General features: G+C 45.3%; 1 protein-coding gene across 4 annotated transcripts; it reads left to right on the forward strand.

The window, feature by feature from the left end:
* The first annotated feature begins 10411 nt into the window (after positions 1–10411).
* TERF2 (telomeric repeat binding factor 2) lies at positions 10412–24218 on the forward strand. 4 transcript variants are annotated; one of them, XM_034788913.1, is made up of 11 exons: positions 10412–10642; positions 11050–11145; positions 12425–12555; positions 13561–13647; positions 13971–14117; positions 15318–15392; positions 15543–15607; positions 18493–18882; positions 20864–20949; positions 21804–21856; positions 23103–24218. In XM_034788913.1, exons 1-11 carry the CDS (start codon positions 10420–10422, stop codon positions 23259–23261), a joined length of 1512 nt encoding a protein of 503 aa, XP_034644804.1. In that variant the 5' UTR covers positions 10412–10419; the 3' UTR covers positions 23262–24218. The 4 variants fall into 4 exon arrangements, with proteins under 4 accessions (XP_034644804.1, XP_034644803.1, XP_034644805.1 ...); XM_034788915.1 differs by having other exon boundaries at positions 10413–10642; positions 18649–18882; XM_034788912.1 differs by having other exon boundaries at positions 15318–15607.
* Positions 24219–25158: the final 940 nt, after the last annotated feature.

The following is a 25158-nucleotide window of genomic DNA, read 5'->3' on the forward strand; positions in this document are numbered from 1 at the left end:
AGTTTCTCCTCCCTTGGTGTTCACACCTCAACTGCTAGCAGAGCACCTCACCCTCCCTGATTGAACTAACCTCGTTATCTCCACACTGATATATACCTGCCTCTGGAGATTTCCATTACTTGCATCTGAAGAAGTGAGGTTCTGACCCACGAAAGCTTATGCTCCCAGTACTTCTGTTAGTCTCAAAGGTGCCACAGGACTCTCTGTTGCTTTATATAGACCTTCATCATAATTCGTGTTCTGTGCTCTGCAGGCACAAAATACTAAGGGCTGTTCTACACAACAAAGTTAGGTCAGCTTAACTATATCACTCAGGGCTGTGAAAAATTTCACGCTCTGTGCAATGTATTTAAGCTGACCTAGCCCCTGGTGTAGATACCACTAGGTATACAGAAGACCTATGAAAAGTCAGGAGGGGCCTGCCCCAACTCCTCCAATGCATAGCAAATGACTCTCCTGCTAGTCAGCTCCCTAAACTAAGCAGTATTCGGACTGATTGGCACCTGGATGGGAAGTATCCACTGAAATCCCTAGTGTGCTTCAAGAAGTGGTGTTGGTTATAGAATATGTGACATTATTCCCTCTGTATGAAAACTGAACCCCATGACTCAGCCTGGTGTTGAAGAAAGACCCCAGTACTGTTGGAGTACCTATTTCTGAAGGAAGGTCTGAGCCACTTTATGGTAACTAAAAATCCCATGACAGTTTTTGCTAAGGTAGAAATGTTAGTCTTGATGTCTCAAATTCTAGCTCAGGTAAATTACTCTCTGGTTGACCTAACTTACTCTAATAGTTTCAGCTAGCCAAAGTACCCACAAACAATTAGGGTGTGCACTGTGCTGCATTTCATCCTAGAGGGCAGTGAAGTCTCACACACAGTCTGCAAAGCACTTTAAAGTCTCATTTTTAAAGGACCTATAGAAATGTAAGAAATTATTTGCTCCAGAACATCTCTTAACTGCCCAGAGTCATTATCTATCCACCACCAAGGAAAGGTTTGGTTTTCCCTATGAAAAAACCCCCACAAAAAACAAACAACCCCCTCCCCCCAAACCCAACCTCAGCAGGAAGGAACAAATCACAGCCATGTTTGTGCTTTTTGTCCTGTCTGCTTGATTTATGAGCCTCAGTGCAATGATTAGAGATGAAAGAAAACATTCCAGAGACCAAGACCTGTACATAGCTGGTGTCTCATGTCTGCCTTTCTGCCTGAGTTACTGTAAAGGGGACGGGAAACAAAACAGGAAAATTACAAGGATCATACTGGTCACCACAGGCTTCTTTCTCTCTTATCATTTACTGAGCACCAGCTGTGTGTACAAAACAGGAAAATAATCCCTGCACTAACGTGTTTGTTATCTAGACAGACGAATGATAACGCTCAGGCTCCCATTGGTGTCTAAGAATGGTAAGGAGTAATAGTGGCCAAAGGATAAGTTTATTGCTTTATTTTGCTATTTTGTTTTAGGCAAATAAATATGGAAGAACTCAGTGTGCCTGATTAGGGTGGGCTGTCAAAGAGTATGTTTTAAGTGTTTGAAAGGGAAAACGGTGGATGTTTGTTGCACTGGACTGGAAAGGATGATGAGAAAGGGGATTAGAGAGGCTGCTACCCTGTTTCCCCGAAAATAAGACAGTGTCTTATATTAATTTTTGCTCCCAAAGATGCGCTAGGTCTTATTTTCAGGGGATGTCTTATTTTTCAGAAATGAAAAATGCCTTATTATCGGTGGATGCCTTATTATCGGGGAGGTCTTATTATCGGGGGGATGCCTTATATTACAACGAGAGGCAAAACTGTAAGTAGGCCTTATTTTCGGAGGATGTCTTATTTTCGGGGAAACAGGGTAGCAATAACACAGTTTTCGTTCTGTATAAATGAAGACAAGATAGAGTTGTAACTACAGGGGTGGTTCGCTCCCCAGGACTCTGCACTGCTACACAGGAGCTCACACACATGGCTCCACAAAGAATCTCTGGACAAAATGTGCCCCTGTAGTGCAGGCACTTACCACAGTGACGGAAAGGGTTCTTTCATCGACCTCTCCATTATCTCTTCCTGCAACTTTGCAGGATATAATTGTGATGCTGGCAGACCAAGTGCCAGCTTGTGCCAGGCCCCACTGAACACTGACAAATGCATAGCTGGAAACCAGTCTGACTCTCCTGTCTGTTATATTGTTAAGATAGATAGTAGAGTTGTAAGAATGTGTTTGATGTTTAGGCCTTATGAATAAGGCTACGATTTAGTCACGGGTACTTTTAGTAAAAGTCATGGACAGGTCACAGGCAGTAAACAAAAATTCATGGCCCATGACCTGTCCATGACTTATTCTATAAATACCCCAGACTAAACCTTGGAGCGGCTGCTGCTGTGGGGGTCACCCCAAGGGGTTGCTGCTGTGAGGGGCATGCCGCGGGGAGGGGGGTCACTGCTGGGGGGGGGCTGGGCCAGCAACACCAGCTGCCGTGGGCTGCCAGAGCAGCCACTGCTCTGGCTGCCCCAGGGACCCCTGCTCGGGTGGTCCCCAGGGCCAGCTGCCTGGGACCACCCAAACAGCGGCTGGCTGCAGAGCCGCTCCAGCAGCAGCCAGTGTGGCTGTCCCTGAGCCAGCTGCTTGGGTGGCGCTGGGGTCAGCCACACTGGCCGTTGCAGAAGTCACAGAGGTCTCAGAAAGTGACAGAATCCGTGAATTCTGCAACCTCTGTAACAGACACTGAACTGTACTTATGAATAACTTGTAGGATGCTGCATAGTCTCACTCATCTGTACACCATGTTATAAAGCAATAGCAAATGTTTGCACTGTAAACCTCTCTAACTGTGTAACTCATCAAAGGAACCTTCTCTAATGCAAATGATGGCTTCCTACAGAAGATGTTAAGTCCTGCCCAACAAGAATGTCTTTGAAACCAAATGAGCCATTGTGAAACATCAAAAGAACAAAGACTTTGTTAATTGCACTCCTCACCCCTTCCAGGAAGAGGAGACCTGCATATGAACTCATCCCATCAGCCTGGACTCTGGGGAGAAAGAGAGAAAAATCCCCGACACAGAGAAACTTGGTGCTTTTTGCTGCTTGCACTTTAAAGGGGTAAGAATCACTAAGCATAAGCAAAAGCCCCTAGTTGCTTGGCCTGGGTTAGCCCTCATGGACATATGGAGTTTACTTATGATAGAAGTTTCTATTATCTTTTGAAATCTAAGACTGTAACTCATTTGTGTGTGTTACCTGCTTTAACCTTGTCAGTAACTCTCATTTCCTTTTCCTAGTTAATACATCTTTAGTGTCAAAGGGGTAGCCGTGTTAGTCTGGATCTGTAAAAAGCAATGGAGAGTCCTGTGGCACCTTTAAGACTAACAGATGTATTGGAGCATAAGCTTTCGTGGGTGAATGCCCACTTCGTCGGATGCATGCATCTGACGAAGTGGGCATTCACCCACGAAAGCTTATGCTCCGATCCATCTTTAGTTAGTTTATTACAGGATTGGCTATAAGCATTGTCTTTGGTGAGAGAACTGGGGTACAATTGACCTGGGATAAGTGACTGGTCCTTTGGGACTGGGAGTAACCTGAATACTGTTGTGATTTTTCGTATAAGGGACCATCTGTCAATGAGTCGGGTTTGCCTGGGTGGCAAGATAGACTGGAATGCCCAAAGGGTCCATCTGTGACTCCATGATAAGGCTGTTACGGTGCTTGTGTAGTTCACACTTGTTACTTGGTTGGTGAAATCCAATTATAGAACATATAACCAATTTGGGGGTTTTGCCCTATTTCCTGACAGTCTGCCCTGAGGTTGGCACCCGTGTTCGCGAGCCAGTCCAGACAGTGTGACAATAATATAATCACATATCATAATATGTGTGCTGACACAGTTTTGTCCTCCCTCGCCCGAATTGTTCAGAAATGACATCCCTACTGACAAGATCCTCATTCAAAGTAGGATGACTACAGGCTGCAAGGAGGACCCACTTCATCAAGTCAAGCTGCATGTCTTCCGTAGGTGCCCAAATCCATGTCTCACAATGTCCTTTATGAGTGTGCTAACTAAATTAACCCATTCTAAATGGCTGGGATTATTAATGGTGTCTAACTAGATTACAGTGATAATTGCTTATTTTATCTTGTTACCTCATTGTATAAAACCAACTTCAATCCTATATAATAAGGAATTAGAGTCCAAGGCATGCAGCAGTGGTAAGATAAATGCATGTCTCAGATAGAGGCATTAGATTGAACAAAGGTGCCTTCATAACCTGGGAGTTATGTCTTGGAGTCTGTTATTCCAGTTTTCTGGTCCATGTTTTGAACACTGAATGGTCCAAATTACACCAGTTTAACCCGGAGCTGAATTGGGCTCCTTGTGGAACCCCCTAATACAACCGTTTTCTTGATGCTGATGGTAAGAGCAAATGCCTGACAGGCACTTGAAAGGCGGTCCACAAGTTCTTGTAGTAGATCTTCATTGTGAGCTGTGAGGCATGGGCGCCGACTCTGGGGAGGCTCCAGGGCTGGAGCACCCACAGGAAGAAAATGGTTCAGCAGCCTCCCTACCAGAACCTCCCTCTCCCCCCAGTGCCTCCTGCCCGCCAGCGGGCCCCACAATCAGCGCCTTCCCCTCCCTCCCAGAGCCCAGTGCTTGCCACAGATCAGCTGTTTTGTGGCATCAGGAGGCCCTGAGGGAAGGGGGGAGGAGCAAGGGCACAGTGTGCTTCGGGGAGGCGGCTGAACCGGGTGGGGAAGGGGCCAGGGTGGAAAGAAGTGGGGCAGGGGAAGAGTGGGGGTGGGAACAAGCAGGGCATGGGTGGGGCCTTGGGGAAGGGGTGGGGTGGGGGCGGGGCCTGGGCAGGGCCAGAGGGAAGCTCCCCACCCCCCCCGGCAGATTAGAAACTCAGTGCCTATGCTATGAGGGCAGCAGCATCAGCGAATAGAAGTTCCCTGATTAGCACCTTTTTGACTTTGGTCTTTGACTTAAGTGGGGATAGGTTGAAGAGTTTTCCATCTGAACTTGTGTGGAGATAAACTCCATCTTTCATGTCCTTAAACACACAGTTCAAGAGTACTGAGAAGAAGATTCCAAAGAGTGCAGGGGCAAGAACACGTCCTTGCTTCACTCTGCTTTTCATCTCAAACCTTCAAACTGGACAGTTGCTCTCATGTTGTTGTGAAATTAACGTATACGACTTAACAGAGTTGGTGGGCATCCTATCTTTTCTAGTATTGCAAATAGACCTGCTCTGCTGACGAACCAGCTAGAAGTCATCCAAAAATTCAGTTATTTAGGTTCTACAGTGACCATCGACCTCTTATTGGATGAAGAACTAAATGTTCGCATTGGAAAGGCTGCCACCACCTTTAGCAGACTAACTAAAAGCCTAGAACAACTCAAAGCTTACCATCAAGACCAAAATGCTAGTGTACCAAGCTTGCTTCCTTAGCACTCGTGTATGGTGGGGAAACATGGACAACTTATGCTCATCAGGAGAAAAAGTTAAACAGTTTCCACCTATGTTGTTTACGCTGCACACTCAACACCAAATAGCAGGATAAAGTCACCAATGCAGAGGTTCTTCAAAGGGCAAATTTACCAAGTGTGACAGCCCTGCTCAAGCAAAGACAACTGTGCTGGCTGGGCCATCTGAGTAGGTTGTAAGATGGACGCATACCCAAGGACATGCTATATGGGGAGCTATCAGAGGAAACAAGGAACAACAGGACGTCCCAAGCTTTGCTATAAAGACACATGCAAGCGAGATACGAAGGAATTTGGAATTGATCCTGACCAATGGGAAATCTTGGCAAGTGATTGTAACAAGTGGCGCCGTGGTCTCCATCAGGGTATCAAAGTCCATGACAGAAGCTAGGGCCCCAAAAGCTTGAAGAGAAAAGAGCCTGTAGGAAGCCAGCAGCTCCCAAGATACAGACATTTGCAATAACTGCCAAAGATCACGCAAATCTCTGATTGGACTATTCAGTCATATGAGACATTGCAAACCATCTACATCCTAGGCTGCAATTCCCACTGTCTCTCGCAGACAAAAGGATGCCAACAACTCGAACTGGGCTCCATAATGTAAAAAAACATTGTTTATTGATTTTATTGATTTTAACCAACTGAACACAGAATAGTAGAAGATAGAAATTGAAAAGACCTATAAGGTCACATGAGTTCTTTCCCTCCTGTTCACCCCCATCCCTGCAGAAGCCATTGCAGGATTGTTCATTATTCCCCTGTAGTCTCCAGAGCTTTGTCCAGTTCGGTTTAAGTGACACAAATGGTGAGGTTTCCACTATTGTCCTTGCGTCGTCTAATCGATCTCACTTTTCTGACGTTCAAGCTACAATGAACAAAGAAGCTCAAGCTCCTGAAACCTCCAGAGTCTGCTGAATGCAGTTGCATCAACCTTGGCTGAAGCTGCCGCAGCTAGTAGGAGCAACGTGTCTCAGGAGGGTGAGAAAGCTGTTGTGTTTAACAGATCCTGGATGCTTTAGGATGTCCCAGCCTGAAAATTAAGAATGTATTTTAAAAAATTAGAGTAACAATCTTACAGATGATTTCCCTTGGTAATAATCAACAGAGAGTCCTGTGGCACCTTTAAGACTAACAGATGTATTGGAGCATAAGCTTTCGTGGGTGAATACATCTGTTAGTCTTAAAGGTACCACAGGACTCTCTGTTGCTTTTTACAGATCCAGACTAACACGGCTACCCCTCTGATACTTGGTAATAATGTTTCCCTTGGATCATGAGTAGCCAATACAGCACAGCAAACTGATCAGCTGTTGTGCCATGGTCTTATGGGTTGAGACCCGAGTCATCTTGCTTGCTCCATTAGCTCTTGCCCATTTTATACGGTAAGGGACCCTAAGGAAACTGTGTAATTCTGTCATGCTGCCTCACAGAACAGGACACAGTATGGATCTGTAGATTTCTCTGTATCCTTCCTAAACCCTCAGTGCTGCATTGAACAAATGAACCTTGTGACAATCAGGTTATAATTAGTTCCATTCTAACTGCCCCATGACTGTGTATACACTGTAGAGGTCACTCAACTCAATCCAGAGGTGAAAACACATCATCCTCTTGCTCTTGCAGATTTTAATTATTTTTACGTCCCTTTGTTTGTTTGCCAATAGCATTTCTTTCCCTCCCAGTTTTATTGTTTTCCATTTGACACACATTGATTTTTCTTGTTTCTTTTTCCTCCTTTTTCTCTTCTATGGAGCCCCTGGAGGGGAGGGAAAGGGTGTGGATATCCTGAAAGCCAAACAGAACTCCCATTTGTAATGACTTTTCTAACTGAGTAGAAATGGATGAACAATCCTTTTTGGAGCCTATCAGTGCAGGGCTTCAAAAAGGCGTCACTGATAGGCACTAGGAATCTATGTAGGGTTATTGTTTGCAACAGGAAATGTTTTTATAGGAGGCACACACCAAAGAGAGAATTTAGGTCCGTTGGGGATTAGAACTGGCATTACATAGAAAAGGAATATAACAGAAAAAGAATGTTGGGATTGAAAACAAGAAAGGAAAGAATGAAGGCAAGGCAGTCATTGGCTATAATATTATAAACTCAATCACTCACATACATTCTTTGTCTGTAGGAATAAATCCTGCAGTATGTTAACTAGCATATTGAAAGGAAGACAGCTGTCTTCAGATAGGATTTGCATTAGGAACAAAAGAGGGGACAGGAGCATTGATCCTAGTAAAATGAGTTCAGTTTCCAAGATTCCTGGAAGGAGTATTATACATGAGGGGAAGAAGAAGAGTTGTTGGCAATGAAAGATGAATTTACAATACCACCAAATATTCTAAGCTAGAAGAGAACGAGATCTATGAAGAAAATAGGATGAAGCTACAATATCCTCAGGTCTGGGAGAGCACTATTGTATAGTATGCTAGAGAGTGTTACTCCCTTCCCTCTTTCACATATTCTTAAATGCAAAAGAAGAAAGGGTAGTACATAAGAATGGCCCTACAGGGTCAGACCAAAGGTCCATCTAGCCCAGTGTCCTGTCTTTGGACAGCAGCCAGTGCCAGGTGCCCCAGAGGGAATGAACAGAACACGTAATCATCAAGTGATCCATCCCTTGTTGCTCATTCCCAGCTTCTGGCAAACAGAAGCTAGGGACACCATTCCTGCCCATCCTGGCTAATAGCCACTGATAGACCTTTCCTCCATGAATTTATCTAGTTCCCTGTTATGGTCTTGGCCTTCACAACATCCTCTGGCAAGGAATTCCACAGGTTGACTGTGTGCTGTGTGAATTTTTTTTAATATTAATATATGGAAATATACCTATCTCATAGAACTGGAAGGGACCCCAAAAGGTCATTAAGTCCAGCCCCCTGCCTTCACTAGCAGGACCAAGTACTGATTTTGCCCCAGATTCCTAAGTGGCCCCCTCAGGGATTGAACTCATAACTCTGGGTTTAGCAGGTCAATGCTCAAAACCACTGAGCTATTCCCCCCCCAAATACTTCCTTTTGTTTTAAACCTGCTGCCTATTAATTTCATTTGGTGACCCCCTAGTTCTTGTGTAAACAAGGACTTCCTTATCTACTTTCTCTATACCAATCATGATTTTATAGACCTCAATCATATCTCCCCTTAGCCGTCTCTTTTCCAAGCTGAAAAGTTCCAGTCTTATTAATCTCTCCTCATACGGAAGCTATTCCATACCTCTCATAATTTTTGTTGCCCTTTTCTGAACCTTTTCCAATTCCAATAGATCTTTTTTGAGATGGGAAGACCACATCTGCACACAGTATTCAAGATGTGGGCGTACCATAGTAGCACAACTTCAAACTGAGGGTGGCACCAACATGTCTTAATTACTTAAGTGACAGGCCCAGAATTCTGCATGTGAACACAGTTTGTCTAATTTTATATTTTGACTAAATTAGCATTAGCAAGACTCAAACAGAGTNAACCTGCTGCCTATTAATTTCATTTGGTGACCCCTTAGTTCTTGTGTAAACAAGGACTTCCTTATCTACTTTCTCTATACCAATCATGATTTTATAGACCTCAATCATATCTCCCCTTAGCTGTCTCTTTTCCAAGCTGAAAAGTTCCAGTCTTATTAATCTCTCCTCATACGGAAGCTATTCCATACCCCTCATAATTTTTGTTGCCCTTTTCTGAACCTTTTCCAATTCCAATAGATCTTTGTTGAGATGGGACGACCACATCTGCACACAGTATTCAAGATGTGGGCATACCATAGTAGCACAACTTCAAACTGAGGGTGGCACCAACATGTCTTAATTACTTAAGTGACAGGCCCAGAATTCTGCATGTGAACACAGTTTGTCTAATTTTATATTTTGACTAAATTAGCATTAGCAAGACTCAAACAGAGTTAATCCAAGGTTATTAATGGGACTCAAAATGGTGGTATCAAGAGAAGACAATATTTTCTGGGCCTCTGAGGAGTTGTTATTATATTCTGGCCAGTTAAGAGAAAGAGGTGGCCATTCAATTCCTGCTTTGTTATATGTTGAAAAAGATTTTCAACCATCATTAATTTGTTACTAGAGATTAGGAGAATGTTTTTAGCAAATGTCAGGTTTCAGAGTAGCAGCCGTGTTAGTCTGTATCCGCAAAAAGAAGAACAGGAGTACTTGTGGCACCTTAGAGACTAACAAATTTATTAGAGCATAAGCTTTCGTGGACTACAGCCCACTTCTTCGGATGCATCTGAATAAGAAATTTGTTAGTCTCTAAGGTGCCACAAGTACTCCTGTTCTTTTAGGAAATGTGTCGTTATATGTATAAGGAATCTGGAACCAAGGTGATTACATGTTGAAATGTGGAGACTCTTTTAATCAGGGCACAGGGACCGGGCCAGGGTTCCCGGGGTCACTCGTCTCTCACTGCTCTGTTGCACAATCCCTAGGAAAGAAGAGCAGTTTGTATTACCGAGTGGTGGTACGGACAATAGGCTGAATTCTCCCCTAAGCTAACCCCAGGGGTGCAGCACCGAGGATGAGGCACTTGGGCCGCTCTGTTTGCAGCAGGGGCTGTTAGTGCCCGGAACAGGCCCGACAATGGGACGTGTAAGGACTGGGGAAGGGCGGGACCCTCTGGCTAATGACTGGGGTGCGGAATAAGACACGGTTCCCCCGCAGAACACGCGCGGCCAGCCCCAGTGTGAACATCCCATGAAATCCCTCCGGAGTGGGCCTGCATGGCTCGTCGGGGCCGGCAGGGGGCGCGCAAGGCAGTGCAGGCCGGGAGATCCGGGCTGCGGGGCATATTGGGACCCGTAGGCCGCAGTGCATGCTGGTCGTTGTAGTCGCCCGTGCGCCTCGCTTGGCAATAAGAGGAGGAAGGGCAGGGGGCGCTCGCTTTCCCTAAGGAGTCGAGAGGGTAGCGGCGGGGGGATGCCGTCACTTCCGTCGTGCTATGGGCGTCACTTCCGGGTCCTGGCGCGGGATGGCTGGCGGGCGCGGACGGGTCTCCCGGAGCCGGCGGGGGCCCATGGCGGCTGGGAAGGGGGCGCTGGGGCTCCGCGCCCCCGAGGAGGCGGTGAACCGCTGGGTGCTGCAGTTCTACTTCCACCAGGCCGTGGGGGCCTATCGGGCCCGTCGGAACCGGGACTTCCGCGAGTTCCGCGACGTGATGCAGGGTGAGGGGCCCGCCCGGGGAGGGGAATGGGAGCGGGGAGCGGGGCCCGCCCGCTCGGGGAGGGGGAAGGAGGGGGCCCGTCCGGGGAGGGAGGGGGCCCTGGGCCCGGGCCCGCCCGGGGAGGGAAATGGGAGGGGGAAGGGGGGGCGCTCGGGGCCCGCCTGGGGAGGGGGAAGGGGGGGCGCTCGGGGCCCGCCTGGGGAGGGGGAAGGGGGGGCGCTCGGGGCCCGCCCGCTCGGGGAGGGAGGGGGCCCTGGGCCCGCCCGGGGAGGGGGAAGGGGCGGGGGCTCTGGGGTCCCGCTCGGGGAGGGGGAAGGGGCGGGGGCTCTTGGGTCCAACTCCGGGATGGTGGTGGGGGGGGTGTCCCTGACTTGGGTGTCCCAAGCTCTCTGTCTTCTCTCTCTCTAGCTCTGCTACTGCGGCCCCTGGTTAAGGAGCCTGCAATCTCCCGGCTGCTCCGGATTATGCAGTTTCTTTCGAGAATTGAGGAGGGAGAGAACCTAGGTACGAGAGAACAGCGTCACAATTTGCCTTACTGGTGCTCAGCCCTGTTCCCAAAATATCATTCACCTCACTGCATTGCCTATGCACAGTGACGGTTCTGTTGAAATCGCTTTTTATTTACTGTTTGGCCGAGGAAAACCAACTACGCTATTTGGATTTTTTTAAATTGAAGTTCAGGTTTGGATAAAGGCCTCTGAAACCTCTTTTATAATTCCTTGAAATAATCTGCTTGTGTTTTTTATTTATAAGAGTCTTTTCTGCAAAGGAAAGGACATGGGCCTGCTAATAGTAGGGATAATGCCTCTGACCAGAACCGAAGTAATCAAAAGTGACTCTTCTCATAGGGTAGTTAATGTGCTGGGTAAACAAACTGGGAAATAGCGAAGTAATTATCACTCTTTTCAGTTATAGGAATCGAACAATAATAGGTAAAACTTTAAGACTGAGGTATGATTTCTTTTTTCCTGTTTAGCATTGTCACTTGAAGGCACGATGTGGGGTGAACATCAAACATTCTGTTATTAATAGCCTAAAACCCAAACAAAAGTTTTTGTTTAAGAAAAACCTGGCTTCTTTGCAGGGATTCCATATTTTCTCTCTGTCATCTGGAACAAAGTCACTTCCACTTTCTTTTGCAAACAATGTATAGGTAAATCAATTTAATTCTTCATTTCTCCCGTGATAGAACAAGAACACAATGTTTGAGTGAAAACACTGTGGAGAAGACTTTGTTTTTGCTTTCAATTGGAATTAAAACATTAAGTAAAGCAACCACATATATCAGTCTTAGATCTAGTTGTACTTGAGGAAAACTTAAACTTGGGGATCAAATTTGATCTGACGACAATGCCCTTTCAATATTATGGCCAGAACTTTACTTTTGAATTTCTTCATGTTTGAGTATTTAAACTGCATTAGTGTAATCTTCTGTAACTTTTATTCAGTGTGAATTCCTGATTTTTCTCTTGATAGTCTAAATTAAAGGAAACCTCCACATACTCAGCTCGCAGTGTTTATTGCTTTGAATTTCAAACTCACCAAACGTCATGTTTCTTTTTGAGGACCTCGCATACCTTAGACAGCCTTTCTTGCCTTTCTTGATCATAACTGTTTTGTGTGTGCAGTTCTCTGCTGTGTCAGTTACTGCAGCATTAGTGGCCTAACAGCAAATCCTAACCTACTTGTTTTGGCTGCTTCCTGTGGAGGATTTCTTGGGCCCAGGTAGATTTGTGTGTCTGTTTTAAAACCAATAGGAATGCATTGTTTCTTTTAATTGTAGATTGCACCTTTGATACAGAGTCAGAGCTCACCCCTCTTGAATCTGCAATCGGTGTGCTGGAGCTGATTGAGAGAGAATTTCCTGTGTCTGAGGTGGCAATGGAATCTGTTAGAAAAATGGTGAAACAAGCTGTAAGGGTCAAATTCTCCTTTTTCATTCAAATAGTTTAGACTTTTATAAGCTTTAATCTAATTGGAAAAAAAAAAAAAAAAAAAAGCTTCCCTTACACTGAGGGCAATTGTCCTTTCTCAGATCTTCCCTCCATCATTTGTCTTATTTCCGGGAGCTTTCCATTGCTAGGAAGATAGTAACTTATCAGGATCTGTAACTCTATTAAAGGTGACCTGAAAAGCAGAACATTTCTTTTGCTATTACCATTTTCTCTATTGACTATATTAGAAATAATGCATCCTTTCTCTCTTCTCTTTATTGGAGGACCTTTTAAATGTAGAACCAGAATGCTCTTAGAGTCTAAGAATCCCTCCTAAAAACTTACTATTGCAACTGTCATCCCCTGCAGACTGGTCTGTTCAGTTTGCTGGCCTGGGATAAAGTTTGCATGTATGGTGTATGTAAAATATAAAATGTAACTATGATGTTTTATTGCATATTATGCTACAATAAGCAAACCTTTGGCACGTTTTCTCCCCCTTCCTACATCCATATACTGTCTACCTTCACTTGTAAGCTCTCTGGGGAGGGGCCATGTCAGCTTCTTTTAGTATTAACGTGCCACGTAACTCTGTGGTCCTGTAGAAGGCTACTTGTTTGTTTAAAATTAAGCCAAGGAAATCTGGTGAGAACTGATGGGTTCTCAAACTTCAGGGGTGTCCATGTACATTTACAATAAGTATTTTGCTGAATTGAATGGCACCATACAAATGAAAATTAGGTAACGCAATCCGTAATTGTAACCTTGCATTAATAGGATAGTTAGAAGGGTATAGTAGGATTTCAGGTTAGCAGCTCATTAAGGTATTTGCAAAAAGTGTTATTTCCATGTTACTTGGATAGTATTTGGAAGGAACGTCACAGGCTTTGCTTGCATTTTGCTTGTGCTGTTTGTGAAGCTGATTTAGGAGATGTGGTTGAATTGATACACATATAAAAACTGAGGTCCTCTTTTTCCTCTCTAGGCTGTTATCATTTGTATTAAAAAGAGAGAGTTTGATAAAGCCTCAAAAATTCTGAAAAAAAACATGGCAAAGGATCCCAGCACCCAGGTGAGTTTGATTATGTGAATTTTTGGGGTGTGAGATGGGGTATCTTGTTGGCTGTGCAATATGTTCCCAAACATGTATTTCCTTTTCTTCATTTCTGTCTGCTGCTACCATTGCATTGTCCGGCACCAAAAGCAAGTGTAGTTGGCAATACCGACACAGACTCCAGACTTTTTGGCTTTTGCTTCCTAATTTAGATCAGTGTAAATTAACTGATAATGTTGTAGTGTCAGTGGGGAAGTCCCCTCTCCACCCAAACCCCTAGCTCCTGCATTTGTAACTTGTATCATTTGTACATATTCAGAATGTTCTTGCCTCTTGACTAGAAACTGAGGACAGAGTTGCTCAGCATTATCCGTGAGAAGAATTTGTCTCATACGATGATCCGAAATTTTTCCTACAAGACTTTTCAGCAGAGTGCGTTCCAGTTCTTGGAGACCTACCTGGAGGATTCAGAGCCCTTTCTCTTGACCGTATGTGTCTACCTTGCTACCCACATTTCAGCCCTACCCCAGCTGTCACCCCCATGGTCTGCGGGAAAATTGCATGTGATGCATGTCACCTCTAACCCCTCTGTGCTCTGTTCAAGGGATACACCCTTAGGTCTCAGGCCTCCAGCTGTCACCTCTCTATAGGCAGCGTCCTTTCTCCCTTCAGATCTGGGATTTAGGCTTGTTTTTCTCTGTGACTGTCCCAGCCGTCTGACCTAGCTCCCCACCCATGGGTTCACTCTTTTTCCTGAAGGACAAGGAACCAGCTAGCCTTCACAAAGCAAAGTATGTCTATTTAAGAACAAAAGAATTACAGAGGAAAATTTGTCATAAAACCATAAAAAGTCTAAGTGCATATTAGAAGCGACTAATCTTTCACATGAGGGTCTGGTAGGAGTCAAAGTCCTTCAGATCCTTCCAGCAGGGCTTACCCTTTTGTTAAAGGTTCAGGTCAGTTTTCAGGTAAAGAACAACTCCCCAATCCCTTGCTTTAAGTTCACTTTTTGTACCGAAAGCCTTTCGTTGTTTCCTGGGCCTCTGGAAACTGGTCTGGTCCACTATTAGTAAAATCCTTTGGGGTTATACTGCGTTGGTGATGTTTACCTGTCCCAGGATGTGCAATAATCACCTCCAGTCATTGTAGGTCCTTGGGGAAACTTGGTAAACCACCTCTGTTCAGTTAGAATACAATCTCTGGCTCACAGAGATGCAGATAACTTTTATAATGTTGATACAATAGTCTCAAATGATGTGAATTAGAAAGAAATTACCAATTTGTTTCTTTGTCGTATTGACGTGTAATATTTTTGACTTGTACTCAGAAGTCAGATACAAATATCTGGCTCTAAAGTTTTGGGACCAGAGCACCAAGGGAATAAGTTTTTAGCATTTAAAATTCAGACCTTCTCTTAAGGTTCCATGCTATAAAAAGACTTGGTGGTTATTGTAGTTCTTAATCAAGATAACTTAACTCTACACATGTAACTACTGCAGAACACCTGACAAATGACCAATTATCTTATCTCCAATATGCTAAATAGCACCCTGACCATAGAACAGCAAGTAATTGCAGGGATTGTGCACTTAATTAAATAATGTTCCATGTCTGTGGAATGGGAGTAAAATAAATGCAGTTCCATGGAGTTCTGTTTGTAATGATTACGTGCTTTCTTCCTATCAAAGATGGCGAAAAAGACTTTGAATTCAGAATATATTGATGAAACTAAGAAGCTGGCATTAGTTCCAGAGCCTGTGGAAGTAGTGTCTCCAAAGCCTGTGGAAGTAGCTAAGCAACCACCAGCGGCCGCTCCAGACAGTGTGGAAGTAGCTAAGCAACCACCAGCGGCAGCTCCAGACAGTGTGGAAGTAGCTAAGCAACCACCAGCGGTCGCTCCAGACAGTATGGAAGTAGCTAAGCAACCACCAGCGGTCGCTCCAGACAGTGTGGAAATGTCTTCAAATGACTTTGAGAGGTGAGCAGCTATGGTGATACATTAGCAACTTAGAGAGGAAAGCTGACCACATATGGTGAATGAAGTTTGCCAGAATTTTGCTTCTGACTTGTAGCACCCACTAGTTTCACTCTGTGCAGGCCGCTGTAACTTTTTGCCATGTGCCAATGCAGTTGTGCTGCCCCAGGGGCTACTACTTGAGGATTTTTCACCAGGCTGTCTAGCTTTGAATTAAAACATTAATCTTTTTTCTGAAGAGTACCCTGGTGAGTGTTTGGACTATGGGAAGGGAAGGTGTCCCTTGTGACAGGTGGCGAATGAGAGCGGGCCTTATGTTTACAGAAGAGTTTTGGTGTGTCCATGGTTCAGAGGACATAGGTTTGGTCAATGGCATTTAGTTTGCCACTCTTTGGAGGGATAAAACAGATGGATGCTGTGATCCAAGGTGCCTACGGTAGCCGACACTGAAAATGCCAAGGTCAGGGCAGGCTGCAAAAAGGAGAGCAGATTCTGCCAAAACTGGTGGTTAACACTGAAGTTAGATTCACCAACTAGTCCCAAACTGTGCTCCTGATCTCCCACAATGGTTATCAAGAAGCCAAAAATGAAATCACACAGCCCCCTTTATTGCATTCCAGTTCTCTGGCTCCCAATCAGCAAATAGGTCCAGTACAGTGAGAAGCTTTTTAAAACTCTGTTTGCTACACCAGTGGTTCTCAAACTTTTGTACTGGTGACCCCTTTCACACAGCAAGCCCCTGAATGCGAACCTCCCTCAAACATATAAAAAAGTGTTTTTAATTTATTTAACACCATTATAAATGCTGGAGGCAAAGCAGGGCTTGGAGGTGGAGGCTGACAGCTCATGACCTCCCAGGTAATATCCTTACAACCCCTAGTTTTAGAACCCCTGCACTACACAGAATGTTTTTCTGATCCCCAAAGGGCCAGCCACATTGCCAGATCAATACTATTTGGATCTTACCCAAAATACCACGCTGCCAGCCAGTCCTTTAGCATCTACAACGAAAGGTTTTATTATAAAAGAAGAGAGTTGTTAAATGGTCAAAGCAGTCAGATACATACATATGACTTCAGAGTCCATACATCAGGTTCTTAGCAGCATTGGTGAGTTTGCTGGCTTGTAAAGTCCCCCTGGAAAACATCCAAAGCTTGCATGGGTCTATCAGTGCTTTGTTAAAAGCTTCAGTTTGTAGAGAAGATGCTCCAGAGGTGGAAAGCAGGATTGAAAATGGAGAAGATGCAGTTGCCTTTTTATATCCTTTGTCCCAAACACAAGCTCACGGCACATGGGCATGGAAAAGCACTTGGAGTCCCCTGTCCAGAGGCGTGTCCCGCTGAGTCATAGGGTAGCCCCGGGCTTCTCTCAGTGGGTTCATTGTACAGCTGATTGCCTTTGATGGGCCATCCAACAGACTGGATAGCGTTGATGCCAAACTCGCTGGGAGTGTCACCCAGAAACAAAGCACAAGTTCGATATACAAATATATCACACATTTAGAACTCAATGCAAAGACGATACATATAAACATGATTATACTTATCAAATCATACCTTTCCCCTGATACCTTACATGGCATATCTTGTAGGATTCATTGCAATTTTGGAATATTGGTATCAATATTATAAATGGTCACCCATATTCCATATGGCATCACGGATGCTTTCAGGGTCGTTGCTGTCATTACCAAGCAGTAATGACATCTGTCTTGGACAAGGGGTTCTCAAACTGGGGCCTGGGACCCCTCAAGGGGTCGTGCGGTTATTACATGGGGGGTCACGAGCTGTCAGTCTCCACCCCAAATCCCATGTTGCCTCCAGCATTTATAATGGTGTTAAATTAAAAACACCTTTTTGTATCTTTATAAGGGGGTCGCACTCAGAGGCTTGCTGTGTGAAAGGGGTCACCACTAACAAAGTTTGAGAGCTACTGGTCTTGGAGGAGGCAGCTCACCTGCACTGCTGGCAGGATGGTACAAGACACCGAAGTTCTTGTAGAAGGGAGATGAGTCAGTGGAGATTGCTAATACCTTGTGTTGTGATGGATTTTCAGGCATGATTGTTTGCTATGAATAGGGCCCTACCAAATTGACTGTCCATTTTGATCAGTTTCATGGCCAGAGGGTTTTAAAATTAGTTAATTTCCCGTTTTAAGATGTTTACACCTGAAATTTCACGGTGTTGTAACCATGGGGGTCCTGACCCAAAAGGGGACTCTGTGACAGGATTGCCACCATCACTTCTGTGCTGCCTTCAAAGCTGGGCTCTGGAGACAGCAGCCACAGAGCTTCCTGGAGGTGGGTCTGATCTCCCCCAGTGCTGCTGGGAGCGCCCCAGCTGGGGGCTCGTAGCTGCTAGTCTGGGCCAGCTGGGGAGGGACAGGACTTCCTCTTTCCCTGCACGGCCACTCTTGGGGAGAGGTCAGACCCAATTCTGGGATCTTCCGACTGCAGGAAGTTCCGCGGCTGCGCTGCCTTCAAAGCTGAAGGGGCTGAAAGCTGGGCTCTGAAGGCAGCATCTTCGGAGCTTCCTGCAGCCGGGAGAGGTACCCGGAGGTGGGTCTGACCTCCCTCTGAAAGCGGGCTGTGCTGGGGAAGCGGAAGTCCTGTCCCTGACAGAACAGGACTAGCAGCTGGAGCCTGGTGCATGGGAGCAGTCCCCGGTTGGGATGCCCCCAGCCCTGTCTCTCCCTGTCCCCTCCAATAGCTAGATTTCACGGGGGAAGATCTGATTTCATGGTCTGTGATGTGCTTTTTGCATGGATGTGAATTTGGTAGGAGCTTAGCTATGAGGCAGAGTGAGGGGAGCAGCTGTGATTTTAGTGAAGTAGAGCCTTGTATTGTTGAAATCGTTGATGTAACCTGCTTAGCTTCATTTATTTTATAGGCAGCCGCCTGGAACTGTAACCACATATGGGATTTCTGCTCTGAGAGAAGCTTTCAAGACCTTGTCAAATTCCCAAGATTCTGATGCAGCCTTTACCAAACTGGATGAAACAGACTTTTCTTTCCCCAAGCAATTGTCCCCTTCTGTATCCCACAGACTCAAGAGGCAGAGAGAAGAGGAGAATCCACCCTTGGAGACCTCAGACACACCTAAATCACCTCCAAAGAGTAAACGCTTGTTCACTATAAGCAGACTGATTATGGAGCAGGACAGCCAGAGCACTGAGCTGAGTGAGACGCCAGACTCATCCCAGGAGCCAGTGGTATCTTCTGCATTCAGGACTCTTGTTCAAAAGCCACATGTTCAGCGTGTATCTTCCAGAAGTCCCAAGTATGAAGCACATCTGTGACACTGTATTCTAATGCAGATGCAATACTTTGAGAACGTATAGCTAACATTGCTACATTAAACAATAGAACCTTATCAGTGCGAAACTAGAATGTTAAAAATCCCTCCATTTTGGAAAATGTGGAAATGGATAGTTAAAGCAAATGTTCTATTGCCCTTGTAGTTCATACATGTGGTTAGCGAAATGGGAAAGCTCACCACCTACATTCCAATAACCTTAATGCTGACCCTTGACATCCTTGCAAACGGCTTCGCAGTGTATGCATCTGACTATGTAAATCTGCAGTTAGTAATACACAGGTTGGAGTTTGTAGGTATGTTTTGTGGGACAGATTAAGGTAAATTTTTACATCAGTGATGAAGTTAAATCATGTATGAATTTTAAGAGTAATAGAATATTGATGCAAGTTACTTTAATTCTTCCACACTTGTTTTGTACCTTGTATATGTATTATATCACTTAACTGTAAGTTAGAGTAGGGAGTGGGTGGATATGTGGGAACAAACCTTTCTCTGGAGCCAGGCTTCTGGGATGCATGTTTTCTGTAGGACTTGATGAGCATGTAGCAGGGTTCCCTTCTAATGCATCTTGGAGGCGGTGCAGATGAGGACCTCTGCTTTTGCACACTTAAGGGCGGATCTGCAGGAATGAAACAGCAGGGAATTCCCTTTCCTGAGTAGTACTTGAGCTCCCCAGGAGAGACGAGGCAAACGTGGTAGTTCCGTAAGGTTTTCAGACTTAGGAGCACTTCAGGGAACTGATTGCAGAGCAGACTCTACTGAGCTGCATGAACTTTCGTGCTTGAGAAGAGACTGGTTTAGAGCTTAGCATTTCAGGTTTTATGTGCTTAACATGTTATGTGCCAAAGCCCTAAAATGCTTGGAAGTTGGCCACTACAAGTGTAAAGCATTTTATTCAGTTCAGTAGGCCCCAGCTGTTCCCAGTGCCCTGCGGAGCACCCGGGATTGGCATGTTCCCAGAGCTCCCTGACTCCTTGGCTCTTGCCGCCCGCTAAGATCCTAGCTAGGGTGCAATGCTTTAAATGGCAGCGGTGCTGATGGTGCTGGCTATTGGTGACAAAGGATGCCAGCTTTTGCTTCAGGAGTTCGTTTTCAAACCTTCCCCGTCCGGAATGCTCATATACGTTTGTGTGAAAATGATTGCATGCTGCCACAGCGATGGATTGCACAAGAGTATTACTAACAGGGAGCATTTGTTTTCATGTAGTTGCTGTAATATTAAAACTAACTGAATGGATCCTTTTAAAGTATTTTAAATGCACCTGATTTCAGCTGAATCTTATCCTGTAAGGAGTTGAGTGCATGCATGTGAGCGAGAGAAATAAGGAACATAATTGGTTTGGAACCAGCTGGCTTTGCCTGTAGTAAAAATTTCATAGCAGCCTTGTGGAGCATGTGACTCTTGCTAAGTGCTCCTGCCCCATTCCATTGTCTGTTTCATGCCACATGCACGGCCCTTGCTTGGTAGCTCAGTTGTTTGTATCAGTTTGCAGCAACTGCTTAATTCTTACATAGTTCGCTCTCAGTTGCTTCTTGTGTGTGTTTGATACAGGGATCTGTCAAGGTCCAAAGAGAACCACCTGTAGGTATTAAAATGGCACTGAGTGGCTTTGAATGCCAGACATACACATATGGCACCCTTTACCTACAAACCAGTCAGATGGCAGTGGACTAAAATGCATGTGTTGTGGAGGTGAAGCAAACATACATAATCCAGCTGTCAGGCAAGCTCCCACGTTTCCCAGTGCTGCATACTGATCTTAGTCTTGACTCATTGGTACAGATGTGGTCCTGGACCGTTTTACCAGTGGCCTCTAGGTAATTAGTCAGTGTTCTGAGTTCCTTTTGGATGTGTGATTTAGCTGTCTGCAGTGACTGTCTCTTCAGCCCTCATTAACCAGGCTGGCTTTTTGCAGTTAAAATGTGTGTGGTATGTTTTCAGGCCACTGAAAGCAAGATGGAACACCTCGAACGGGCAAGAAGAAAAGGACACATGGAGTGAGGAAGATGAGCTCTTCCTGGACAAGAGTAAGTATGCTATTTTTGCCATACACACTCTTTAATTGCTGGTCCCAACCATGCTGTTGGCCCTGGGGCACTCTGTTGCCTTGAATACTTGACAGAAACCAAAAGTCTAGAAATCCCATAACCCTGGAAAGCTTGGGACTACGGTTGCTGTTATAGGACTGCAGAAATGGAGATGATGTCCCTTTCTTAGGCGGGCCCAAACAAAGGGAAGTTGCTAAATCCATTGTGTACCTGATCATGGAACATCTAGCGAGTACCCTCTTGTTACAGCTTCAGACCTGTCAGTCATTGTCAGCTATTCTAGTTTGAGACCCAGCTCAAAAGCAGTTCCTTCCCATTAACAGCTGTAGGGTGGCAATCAGCATTTGCATGCTTGTTTCAAAAGGTGTAATTAATCACAGCTAAGACTTTTCTTCGGGATGCTGTTTAACATCTGGGACCTTCCCTGCTGTGGCCTGAACATGCTCCCATTTATGAACAGGGATTTCTATTGAGGAAGCTTTCTGGCTCAGGCTGTCCTTTTTTTTTTTTCCTTAGACACGTTCGCTAACCTGAGACAAGTCTAATTCCTTTTGACGCAGTCTTAGTTATTATATTTCTTTAGTTACCCCTCTTATGAGTAACCAGGGCTTGGATCAGAATGGCCAAGTGTCCCTTTGGTATGTGGAATTCTAGAAGCTAGAGGAAGTAAGGGCATTTGTTTCTATTTTCCATACCCTGGCCAAGGGCGTTCCCCTGGTGGCCATGCCGCTCTCTCCCTGTAATCGAACCGGCTAAAGCCAGTCTCTCTGGGAGATACATGCACAGCAGAAGGCGAATGCTGAAATATGACTCTCCTTCGGTTTATTTTTCAGAGTCCCCTGGGAGAAATAGCCACAGCTCTTCAATCCTCGGTTCCAAGAAGCAGGTAATATAGAGCCCTCCAGCTCCGTTCAGCAGCCCAAAGCAAGGCACTGCAGGGGTAGTGAAGCAATAGAAAAGGTTGGAAAGGGGAAATCCCTTTTGCTGTTCAGAGATTTCTTAGCCTCTGGTATCAGTTCAGGTAGAAGAGTCCAAGTGATTGATGCACACTGAATGGAGAACTCTGAGATGCTGAATTGACAGGCGATATTTACTAAGGGACTGGAGTACCTTGATCAATGCTTGCGTTATCTAAGCGTTGAACTTACAAGGGGGTGAGTTGGGTTGCACGGGTCTTTAAATTGAGAGGGCCTGGCTTAAGTTTGTCCACTAAAAGCCAGGAAAGTGGTAGAGGCCTAAAGTACTGTGTGTCGCTTATCCTGGCTGGCATCTGCTTCCTGAACCGCTCAGCAGGTAAGTGAGCTGAAGAGGTGGAGAACTAGAACACACCCTAGAAACCACATAATTCCTAAATAAGCCTGAAGCTAGTATTAAAAATATAAATACTCTTTCAGGAGGTGCCGGGGTTGGTGTCTCCTGAGTGAATCCTCCTTGCCCCCTTTTGTCTGATGCCAATTGTTTGGAGCTGGGTCCATCGGATTTTCCATGCAGTGAAAAAGCATGGTGCATGCCAGTGGCACCACATACAGAGTTTGTCACCTGGCAGCATTTGCCTTGTAAAGGCTCCAAAATCTGATGCCTGCAGTAACCAACTCTCTGACAAGTGAATGGCTGTTCACTTTTATGCTACCTGTACATCTTTCAGTGTTTGCTTTCCTGTGGTTCACCTCTTCCCTTATACTTGGCCTCCTGTCACTGAAATTCACAGTGCCCTCGAACGCAGCACTTTCCTTCCACGAGCCGCAGGTAGTTAGTTCTCTTTACTTGTATGAACGTTGCACAGGGCATGTAACTTCCACGCTCTCTCCATGATTACTTGGAGGATACAAGAGCAATAACTCCTGAGAATTTCCTGTGTAATCTACACTGTGATGTGGGAAACAGAACTAATCCTGAACTTCAGCTATAGTATTTTCCTGGTGTATATAACCATTGTAACAATTCTTCTGGAATGGAGTGATCACTGGGTACCTTGGAGTTATTGGCGAGGTACCTGTGCCTTATTCCTATGTTATAAGAAGGTGCTGATAGTATGGATGTAAGGGGGACCAAGGAGGCTAATAAGCCTTTAGTGGAGAGGTGATAGGACCTGTGCCTTAAGAGTCATGACACCTCTTGTTCTTCTTTTGCAGAGGTGGACAGTACAGGAAAGCGAGTGGATCAGAGAAGGAGTGAAGAAGTTTGGAGAAGGGAACTGGAAAATCATTTGCAAAAAGTTCCCCTTTGAGAACCGCACCTCGGTGATGATTAAGGATCGCTGGCGGACCATGAAAAAGCTGGGACTCCACTGAAAACAGTAGTTGAGAACTCTTAGAGTGACACTTGCTCTCATTTCTCTCCAAAAGATGGACCAAAGCAACAACTGCCATGGGAGGAGGCTTGTAGTCCCCTTCCTAGCAATGTGATAGGAACGATGTGGAGACTTGTTATGGCTGGTTGGGAGAGCTGAATGCTACAGCTGGAAGAAGCAAAGTTTGACTAGAGCTTGTGAAACCTTCCTAGTTCTTGTATTTAGCCGGAGTTTAGGTCTTTGTCTGTCAACAGAAGCAACCCAGCCTGAGTAACTATGGAAATAGGCTAGTAAAGGTGCTACAATGCTGATATGTTGTATATGTTCAGAAACAGCGAGGACTCTGGCAGCCTTTGCCCTGTGAGCATTCGAGCTGGAACCTGAGGGGCCTGTAGCCGGGTCGCAGCTTTCTCTACTCCGAGGCTGGTTGAATGGCAGGGTAATCCTGTCACCGACTGGTTTATCTATAGTCATTTTCTTCAACTGATTGTGAATCACTTGGCTGATCGGCTTTCTCCATCTGCCCCTCCCAGAGGGGCAAGCAGCAGTGTAGGCTGAGCTGTGCTGAGTTGCCCCGGCAGAAGTCTGGTTTCTTGGCAAGGGGACTGCCGTTGGGTTCCACATTTCTCTGCTTTGTACATTTTTATATTGAGTGGGGATTTCTTCCTCCACGTTTTTTTGATGCTTTAAAATAGATGTTTTGTTTTGTCTTTGTGCTCATTAGTTTCTAGAATGTTTGGAGCCAGATGTCAAGTTAAAAGTTAGTGTTCAGTTGGTTTGACTTGCCTCCTTCTTTGCAAAATTCCCTTCCTTGTGTCTGTTTCCTGGAGTAATGCATTATCTCTGAAAGGTCTCTGGGGATCTCTGGCAGGCCCCAGACATGCCTTGCCTTCTAATGCCAAGTCCGATCCCATGTCTGAACCCATCATGTAAAATAAAGCAGTTCCTGTGTTGGATATAACAATTGCAACAAATTTGATTTGCATCTCCCCAGCATTCCCTCCTCAGGTAAATATTCCACCTTGAAAAGGGAGAAGCTTGGCATATCCCTGGGTCAGTGGCCTAGTGACAGCTTTGTGGGACACCCTGTTAACAACCAGAATTTCATCCTGCATTCACTTCCTGAGCCAGCTGAAGCCGGGAGCATCGCATCAGCAACTAACTGAATTTGAGTGCCAGAAAGTCTTGTACCCCATCCGGTGGGATGCTGCTGCTTATTAGGGACAAGTGGATTTCAGAGGCACTTATGTATCATCTTCCCCTCACTTCCTCCAACACTCATGCATTTAATTTCCTTCGGTTCTAGCTGCAGAACTACCCCAACAGCAGAGGTCCTGTGAGCTGCTTCCATTGTCACTGGTGCTGGGTAGAAGTCCCCTGCTTGCCTTAGCCATGTCCTTGGCACTAGCAGTTGCTGGAAGGAACCTCACCAGAGGAACTCCTGGCTGTCTGGATACAAGTGGCTCAAGTAACCTCTTCAACTTTGCTATTAGCCAGACACTTTCTCCCTGCCCTTTGCCCTGTTTATTTTACATTTTCTTCTGTTCTGAAACGTTCCTCTGTGCTTGAGTGGCCTGGCTGTGAAGTGCTGCCTTTGGCAAAGCCACGTTTCCCCTGTTCCATTTGGGCCAGTTACAGTAAACCAGATTAATAAGTGTCAGTGAGAGAAACATGGGACACTTTCTTCCTTGTGCCATACGAGGGCATGAGAATAAATCATTCCACATCCAAAAATCAATACCAGCCCTTTGCTTGCCTCCCACTCTATGCAATAGAACACTTTCCAGCCAGTGGTGCCCCTTTCCCATTTACAGAGTGAGGACATTGCCACAGACTCCATAAGAGAAGAGACGTCACAGCCAAAGATGAAACAGGACCTATCTTGCAGCACCCAGATG

Source organism: Trachemys scripta, chromosome 13 (assembly GCF_013100865.1).
Source record: "Trachemys scripta elegans isolate TJP31775 chromosome 13, CAS_Tse_1.0, whole genome shotgun sequence".
Lineage (NCBI taxonomy): Eukaryota > Metazoa > Chordata > Testudines > Emydidae > Trachemys > Trachemys scripta.